The sequence below is a fragment of the Rutilus rutilus genome (assembly GCF_951802725.1).
Source record: "Rutilus rutilus genome assembly, chromosome: 14".
In the NCBI taxonomy this organism is placed as follows: Eukaryota; Metazoa; Chordata; class Actinopteri; order Cypriniformes; family Leuciscidae; genus Rutilus; species Rutilus rutilus.
The window spans coordinates 25379477-25389274 of NC_140219.1; the positions used below are offsets into that span (position 1 = coordinate 25379477).

General features: G+C 36.9%; 1 protein-coding gene across 4 annotated transcripts in view; it reads left to right on the forward strand.

Annotated features, from left to right (window-relative positions):
* The window catches only part of stx3b (syntaxin 3b), a 30557-nt gene extending 20981 nt beyond the window's left edge, over positions 1-9576 (forward strand). Inside the window, exons 10-12 of one of the 4 annotated variants that reach the window (XR_014629817.1) lie at positions 836-946; positions 7938-8017; positions 9118-9566. Coding sequence is in view for 3 of the 4 variants with exons in the window: in XM_084430350.1 (XP_084286476.1) it covers positions 544-654; positions 2128-2211 (195 nt within the window). In the remaining variant the exon portion in view is untranslated. Of the gene's footprint in view, positions 1-543; positions 655-835; positions 947-2127; positions 2220-2513; positions 3255-7937; positions 8018-9117 lie in introns of those variants that run through there. The other 3 variants (XM_084430352.1, XM_084430350.1, XM_084430351.1) reach the window with 3 other exon arrangements.
* The last annotated feature ends 222 nt before the right edge of the window (positions 9577-9798 follow it).

Sequence of the window (9798 nt, forward strand, 5' to 3'; positions counted from 1 at the left end):
TTTCTTATTATCAATGTTGAAAACTGTTATTGCTGCAGTGACACTTTTTTTCCGGATTTTTTGACGAAATTTTTGGTGACTGAAGAAGGCAGCTGTCTATGTAGACCTTTGCAGTTCACAAGGTTTTGGAGCCTATACTATATATATTTATAATATACTATTTTGACCAATCCACCATTATTTTGCTTAACTGCTTGCTATGGAGGATAACTGAAAGGTAAGATTGTGGTATTTCTCTAATTAATCCATTTGATTCAAGTCCCTGTTCTATAGGGGAGACCGGGGCTAGTTGTCACACTTTTTACTCCAGTGAATCAGGGTGGGCTTGTTTTTGAAAACCAATTTCTATAAAACCAACAAATATATTGAACATTTCTACATCATTGTACAGGAAATACGTTACAGTTCATTAAACACATTGACTGTTTAAGTCTAAGATAGGAAATAACTTCCCTGTGTGTCAAGTAGCCCCAGTCTTCACATTTATGTGTGAAAGACACCCTGTATGTGTTTTCATTGTTTTTTTTCCCCCTTATGTTTCAGGGCAACATGGTTGATAACATTGAAGTGAATGTGGGTAAAGCAGTCGATCACGTTGAAGCTGCAAAGGCTGAAACTAAGAAAGCAGTCAAGTATCAGAGTAAATCCAGGAAGGTACGGACCTCACCTGCCGCTCAAGCTCACCTTACAATAACAGTCGCTGGTTTCTGCTGTTTCTTTTCTCCTCCTTTTTTGCCCCCCACCTCTCTCTCTCTCTCTCTCTCTCTCTCTCCCCCCTCTATTTCCTCTTCTTTTCCTCTTTCCTTCTCTCTTCTTCACCTGAAATCCATTGTAGGGTGGTATGATTGACAGGATTGAGAACAACATGGACCAGTCAGTTGGCTTTGTGGAGCGGGCGGTTGCTGACACTAAAAAAGCTGCTAAATATCAGCAGGAGGCTCGGCGTGTGAGTTCATGATGATTATCAGCCCGTCCCGTCCCTCTGTTCCACCCTTCCCTAAAGAGTCTCCGTACTGTGTCCAAGCCCTATGACGTCACACACAGACTCACACAAACAAACTCAGTGATTAATACTAATCCTGATACGCCCTGAAACTTCCTATTACAGGATTTCAGCGTATTTCAGGTAATGAAATGAACATTAAGCTACGTCGTCATTTTACATTTCATATTAATGGCTAGTTGGCAACTAAATATTTGACATATTACAAACACATTCATACAGTTGAGAAGAACTGTGTTGAAACGGGAGGACAAACGGCATCTTGTGGCGTGAGCGAGAGCTTACCGTGGCTCCATGTGTTAGCATGCCAATTTTGGCCTTTTTTGCCACTTTTATTGATACAGATAGTATAGAAAATACAGAAAATGATGTGGGGAAGGGAGAACAGGATCAGGAAATTCATTAAGTTCAACATGAAATCTAAACTAAGACCATTTGCTTAATCCACAGTCCTTACAGTGAATGATTCATCTGTACATGTATATAAAATATAAAAACCTGCTGAAAATACCTCTCTTAATTGTTTTTTAAGAGGTTTTTTTTGTGCTCTTCAAGATTTTTACATTTATTTTAAAGGGACACTCCACCCAAAAATGAATTTTCCGTCATAATTTTCTCACCCTCGTGTCGTTTCAAACCTGTATGACTTTCTTTCTTCTGTTAAACAAAAAGGAAGATGTTTTTGTAAGAAGGTTGGGATCCAAACAACTTTGGACCCCATTGACTTCCATTGTATAGACAAAGAATTATTTATGTTCCACATAAGAAAGTAAGTCATACAGGGTGAGTTATTGGTCACAGAATAAAAAAAAATGGGTAAACTGTCCCTTTTTAAATGTATAGTAATAGAGAAAACAAACAGCATAGACAAAATCAAAGACAAAAGTACAACAAACAACACAAAAGTGTTCTTTCTTTCTTTCTTTCTTTCTTTCTTTCTTTCTTTCTTTCTTTCTTTCTTCAATGCCAGTTTTCTAGACATTGTCTATTCAATGAATGCAGTCCTGAAATGAATGTCAGTGGATCTGTGTCAGTTTATGTCTGAATGAGTCGTTTAATTGTTACGCAAATGTTAAAGTAGATGCTAACAGTTGTGTGCATCTGTTGTTTTTTTTTCTTCACAGAAAACAATCATTATAGTGTCTGTGGTTGTGACGATTTTGGCAATTATTGCCTTGATTGTGGGTTTATCTGTAGGTCTGAGATAAAGTCTCTGGTGAGTAAATTTCAGAGGAACGTGTGTAAGGTGTTGGAGCTGGGAATGGTGTTGGTGCTGGTTCATTATGCAGATATGAAGCTCTTGTGACCTGGATTTTAGTTGATCTTCTCTCGTCTTCCTCTGGGATGTCAAGCATGCTTTGTTCGGTGTTTTTGGGCATCTGTTGGTTTGGTTGTAGTGTTTATTTCTATGTTCTCTGTGTGTTACGGTTCTGTAGGGCTTGATGGGTTGAAGTTATTCGATGTTTGCTGCTGTTGGATTAATGGATTGTGTTTGTTTCGTCTTTTGTAGAAGATGATCATACTGGGTGTGATTGGTGCTGTTGTGCTCATCATCATCATCATCATCATCCTCACACAGGTTCTGTGATAACCTCTCCATCAGGACATCTCCTTTGTGGCTGCTCACAAACTCTCCTTTATTATAGCTGATCACTTCCTCCTCTCCTTTTACATCCTCTCTTCGAGTTATGAAGCAGATGCTCCGCCCCCTCCACCTGTGGCCCCTCCCTTCATCAGCACAAACCAATGGGAAACTACTCTGCTGGAATTTGAGTGATGGTCAAGGAAACAGATTTTTTTTATTATTCTTGTAAGGACGTGACGGGAAATGTTTAAGGAAGTTTTACTACATGCCAGGAATGGCTTTTGAAGGAAGCATATTTACAATACATGGACGAATCAAATGAGCACCGAATAAGGGATTTTTATGAGACTCACAAGGGAAAGGTAACCATTTCATGCCTTAATGTTTTTATTGTTTTAGCCTGTGTTCTTAAGACTTACTCAGACTTCAATGGCTAACATCTACTGGACGAGCTACTAAAATGTTTTTGATCAAAAGGGCTCAGAGACTCAGAGGTGATTTCGGCTTCTGTTCAAAGACCCGGTGAAATGAACACAATAAGCTAAGCATTGATGGGTCGTCCAGAATGGAAGCGCACATCTGTATGTTTTTTTAATGTGATGACAAACTTCTGTATGGGAAAACCAGAATTAACCAAATGAATAAATTACATTATATATTTTCTAAGTATGTTGTAAATACACGAGACGTTTATGGAGTGATTCATGGGGATCATGGCCTGAAAACTGCCATTGTGCTGAAACATTCAAGATTTTATCTTTTTTTTGGTCACTTACTTACTTACTGAAGAATTTTTGCTGGTGATAATGTACAATAATGCATAATAATGCATCCCCCAATATTTAGCAGTCAACAAATATGGTTTTGAATAGTTTTAATGGGTAAGTATAGGTTGTCAATAGTTAAATTCTTAAACTATTATCACCAATCATAAATATGTGGTTACAGATTGTGCTACATTACATAATATCAGCCTCATCACAGTAGGTTTAGACTTTAAGTACTTAAATTACACTCAAAAAATGAATTCATTACCCTTAATTTAATATTGATGAACGTTTTTACACGCAATTTAATTCAGTTCTGTCATGACACCTCTGGGAGAGATTGGCATTGTAATGGATATGGCAATGTTAATGTATTTGTTCTCGGTGGAATAGATCTTCTACGCTGCAGAGCAAGTACAGAGGCTTGCCACTGCCAATACATTCACAGACATTGCTGTGAGCATGTAAGACATGCTGCTGCTGTTGTACATGTACCATACATGATTTAACCCCTGTAGCAGATCTATACAGGTGGAGCTGGGGAGGTGGAGGGTTTCTGAAGCCACATCAGCTGCACTGTACAGTAGATAATAATGATGTGATCGATACCAGGTGAGTTAAGGACCTATCATAGCCTGCGCCATCAAGAGTTTCATGCCAGAACTTGGTATTTAATTCTAAATAAATCAGTTTAGTTGGGTCAACATATATTTTTAGGTCAAATTAATTTACTCTTGTATGTTAAACTTAACTTTATTACATATGTCAAACAAAATGTTCTTATGTTGGTCCAACTTAACTTTTTTGATGTTTCGTTAATTTTATTATGTTTAAACAATTAGTTTCAATCATCATTGTACACAGTGTACATAATGAACAAATAAGAAAGACTGTTATCAGTACTGTCATTTGTAAAGATGACTGAGTGCACACAGCTTAAAGCCCGGCTGTCCGCATGCCGTGTCGGTGTGCGCACTGTCCGCGTGACGTCATTTTCGTCATTACGAGGGTCAAGGATGTCCACGCAAGAACAACATGATTAATGTACACTGAAAAAAATGATTCGTTGAATTTAATAAAAAAAATTATCGTAAGTGGTTGCACACAATTGATTTTAGCTACATTTAAACAAATGCATTAAGTTGAACTAAAATTGATTAAGTTCAACTTAATGCATTTGTTTAAATGTAGCTAAAATCAATTGTGTGCAACCACTTACGATAATGTTTTTTATTAAATTCAACAAATAATTTTTTCAGTGTAGTAAACTTCAGTTTTAAGTATATTAGGTGGATTTAAAACAATGGCATTGTGACAATGTTCAAAAATCATGTTGCTTAAGCTCATTTTAAATAAATAACCTGAACAAGAGGCAAAAATATTTTTTTGAGTGTGCAAGTATCACTCAGGTTCAGTGTGCCTTGTAATAATTTTAATTATTAGAACTGAAAACAAAGATGTTAATAACTCATGACATGTCTAATTTATCTCAATTTGAACCATGTAGTCACTTATTTTGGATATATTTAAAGGATTTTATATATATATATATATATATATATATATATATATGTATATATATATATATTATTATTATTATTATTTTTACAAACTTTTGTTTTATGATTATACAAATGTTTATTTTTATAGAAGGGGAATTGATAAAAAAAAATGCAGTGCAGGCACAAATAAAATTCATCCTTTTCTAAGAGAATACATTAAATAATTAAAATACATTGTGAAAGAATTATATTTGAATAAAAGCTACATAGTGTATATATACTTTTTTTGTTCAATATAGCTTAAAGATATACTATGTAACTTTTTTTTTTTTTTTAAATGAGTCATCAATCCTCCTTCCAAAGTGTGTTTTTGTCTTACCCTGATTCATTATGGTGTGAGAGTGGCAGAGGGTAGTTGTCACAACGAGTGAGAACGGTTGACATGGAGCTGCTTAATCTTGAACCTCTGGGAATCACCTGGTTTAAATAATCGCTGAACAGAGGAGAGTCTGGTGGCAAAAAAAGAAGGCGACAGAGCTCATAATAAAACAAGAACCAACATTAGCTTGGCTTTTTTGAGATGGCGAGGACTGAGGGGTTTGAAATGTAAAAAAGCGATGCGGAGACGGTGTTTTTACTACTCGACATTTTTATTCATATTTAATTGAACATAAATTCCCTTATGTAGCTCTTGAACAGATTTCATTCTAAAGCATTATCTATCATGAAGGGTCATTTCATTATGGTTGTTGTAGCACTGTGCTGGAATATACAGTTTTGGAATTATTGGCACATCTGGTAAATATGAACAAAGATGGCTGTAAAAATAAATCTGCATTGTTTATCCTTTTGATCTTTCATTCAAAACATTTTTTTTCACAAATCTAACCTTTCATTGAAGTAAAAGAATTAAAAGTGGGGAAAAATCACATTATGAAATAAATGTTTTTCTCCAAAACACGTTGGACAAATTTATTGGCACCCCTAAAAAGATTTAATGAGTAAAATATCTTTAAAGTATTCCCATTAATATTTACATGTTTTAGCAGGGTGACTAGGAACATGCAATTGTATAGCTATGACTTCTTGTTTCACAGTATTTCAGAGTATAAATATGAGGAAACGCAAAGGCCAAATTCCCTTAATCATCCATCACAATGAGTAAAACCACAGAATATAGTTCTGATGTGCAGCAAAAGATTCTTGAGTTTCACAAAAGAGAAAGTGGCTGTAAGAATATAGCTAAATCACTGAAAATCCCTTCAGGGCAATAATTTCCAATCAACTGAAGATCTCACGAATCTGCCTGGAATAGAACTTGTGTCTCTATTGTCTTAATGCACGGCGAGGAGGAAAGGAAAGACTCTGACTTTGGGTCAGAAAGACAAAAAAAAAAAACTTGCTGTTTGGGAAGCTTTCAAGGAAAATCCTCCTCACTCATCCAAAAACAAAGTCCAGCATATTCAGTTGTCAGACACAATTTGAACTTCAAAAGGAACCGGATTCTGTGGTCAGATGAAACTTAAAAAAGAGCTTATGGTGCAAACAGGGATAAGAAGTACCCCATGCCCACGGTTAAATAAACAGCTGGATTTTTAATGTTGTGGGCCTATTTTTTTTTTTTGCTGGAGGTCCTGGACATCTTGTTCAGACACTTGGTATCATTGATTCTAGCAAATACCAACAGATAAAAAATCAAAACCTGACGGCATCTACTAGAAATCTTATAATGGGCCGTGGTTGGATCTTCCATCAGGACAACGATCCAAGACAAACATCAAAATCAACACAAAAATGTGGCACTGAGCACAAAATGAAGCTTCTGCCATGACCATCCCAGTCCCCTGGCCTGAACCCTATAGAAAATGAGTGTGGTGAACTGAAGAGAAGAAGCACCAACATGGATCTGGGAATCTGAAGGATCTGGAGAGATTCTATATGGAGGAATGGTCTCTGATCTCTTGTCCGGTGTTCTCCAAACTCATCAGGCATTATAGGAGAAGACTCAGAGCTGTTATCTTGGAAAAAGGAGGTTGCAAAAAGTATTTCATAAAAGGGTGCCAATAATTATGGCCAACGAGTTTTGGAGAATAACATCAATTTCATAATGTGATTTACCCCCCACTTTCAATTCTTTTTCTTCAATGAAAGGTTCCATTTTTGAGAATTTTCTGAATGAAAGATCAAAAGGATAAACAATGCAGATCATCATATTGATCATATTTAACAGGGGTGCCAATAATTCTGGCCACAACTGTATTTTCAGGGAAGTACCAGGACTATTTATGGGTATTGCTAACAAATTCAGCTAGTCAGCTTGAGATCCTTGCAGTCTAAGCTGGTTATATCTCTTCAGCAGTAGGATAACTATATTCATCCGCACATTCACGCAGAGCTGAAGCACATCCAAAACAATGTTCTTCCGCAAAATTCATGCATTTAGAGGGACAAAAGTTACATAGTGTAGGTTAGTAGGTTAGTATAGTGATGAATGAGGACATATTGCTGTACTGGATGACATTATCAGTACAGGGTCATTTTATGAGAAGGCTCGTGTTGACAATAAGCATTCAAGTTTGGCCTTAAACACGGGGAAGTTAAAGCCTCATTGCCTGTTTAGGCTGAACTGAGTCACAGTGAGGTGATTTTAGCAGGTTTGTGAGCTGTATGTATATTCTTTACGCAAAAAGCAGAATCATGTTATTAGGAAGCATCTAACAGAAGAACTTCTTCTTTGGTTTGTATTATGAGCCAATGACACACGATGTGTATATAATCTAAACTCTTGACCACGTGCACTACAGCTGATGGTAAGTGAGAGATCTCTCTTTCTTAAACACACATGCGCACACAGGCCCTAAACCTATAAGCTTTTCCTTTGTTTTATTCCTCTTTCTCCCTTTTGTCAATTTAAAAGTATTGTGCATGATTTTCCATAGGCAACATTTTAATGTGAACTGCTGAGACTGTTAGATTTGGTGCCAAAAATGTATTTCTCTTTCCCATGTGCTGTTTCTAACTTTCTCCTGTTCTCTTATTTGTTTTTGCTGTCTCGGAAATATCCATCTTTCTCTTTGTAGAAGAAAATGATGATCATGCTTTGCTGTGCGATTCTGGGGATTGTTGTGTTTTCTTACCTTTACAGCTTCTTTTCTTAATGGTAAGCATTCAAATTAAATATAGTATTCACATTAGGGAAACTGTAAGGTGTGGACTCAACAGCCTAATTAATTACACAAATGTGTGTTTATTAAATTTTTTAATAATGTCTTCCAAACTAAAATTCCATGGAACGATACTGCAGTATCATATTATTATCTAGAGTAAACAAATGAACACAACAGTACCACTGACATGTATTCACAACAGTCAAATATACTGTTTAAGGTAAGTTTGAAAAGAGAGGCTATAGTTGATTTAGGATAATTGGGCCATTTTCCCCAGTCACCTCAATTGCAAAATTCACCAGTTTACCTGAATTAAAGGTGCAGTAAGCGATTTCTGAGAAACGCGGTTGAAAGTAGCCTGGCAAGCCAGACCTACATCAAGATGGTAGGTCTGGCAACTCACCATAGACACGGCTCAATCCGAGGGGCGGGATAAACGGCTGTCTTTCAAATTCCCTCGGCACACAATAGGACAGCGCTTCAACCAACCAGAGCGTTTTCCCAACAGCGGAGCTAACGTTAGTTGATAGATTCAACTTTTGAATCTGGCCGGCAAAACTACGAACACATCTTCCTTTTTTAAGAATGACTTAAGTGCCGTTCTTTGCTCTTTTCTCAAAGAAAAACTTAACTCCAAGTCCTCCAGAGTCGCGGCCAAAGCCGATTCGAAAGACTGTTCACCAGCAGCAGCAGCCGCCATTCTTTGTTTTCAAGTAGCAGGGAACCGTCGCAACTCTGTCGTCATTAAGTTAAGCCCGCCCCGCCTACTCTATACACGATGTGATTGGCCTGACCCAATTTAGGTTTTTACAGCTCCGAAAGTCAACGGAGAGTTGCTAGACTACCCTGGCTGCAAAGTAAATTTTCTAGATTTCTAGGCTAGGTTGAAAGTGGATCGGACCAAGCATCACAACACACTTGTAGCCAATCTTTAGGGGGAAAATGAACCTTTAGGGGTTCACTTGTTTGTTCTGTTGATTTCAGATATCAACAGCATTTCTCAGAAACCTTTAACCCAATAAATATTGTTATTAAATGGTAAAATTGCTCCATCTGTGTCAATCATCTCAAATTGTCACTTGCTATCTTTCAGGCTGAAATGACACCGAGACTATCGTCAGCCAACTCCCCTTGTATCTCCTGCTTTTCTTCTCAGTTTGACCCATGATTCCAAGAGATGCATCATTTGCTGTGTAGTGCACTTCAACCAGACAAACAAATCCTCACACTGACAGACCAACAAGAGTGACTGAAGACCAGCGCCCCCTGCCGCACAATAACACAATAGCCTACTCCTGTGCTGTTTGCTTCTCAAACAAGGACAATTATTACAGAAAGGAGCCGAGATATCTATATTTTTTTTCTATTTCTTTGTGTGTGTTTTTTTTTTTTCTGGTTAGTTTTTCTCATAGTCTTATAGTCTAATAGGAATGAAAATTATTATTGTTTGGTTGTATGTTTTTGTGTTGCTGTAGTAAAATACACGTCTTTTGAATACTTGTCTTTCATGTGTTATGTAATTATCTATTAAAACGAGACCTTAAGAAATCGTTTTTGTTGTCATTTGCTATTATCCATAGTAGGCAAGTTGTCTTAGAAATATTGTGTTATCCTGCCTTCACGTGCTATCGGAATTATCGTAAATACTAGTTTCCAAGTAAAAAAAAATTGGACATGAACGCTCTCTCAAGTCAAAATTTGTATGCAACGAGTTTGCAATCACGACTTCAGAAGTGGGAACTAGGAGATTTCCGACGTGAAGGCATGCAGCATT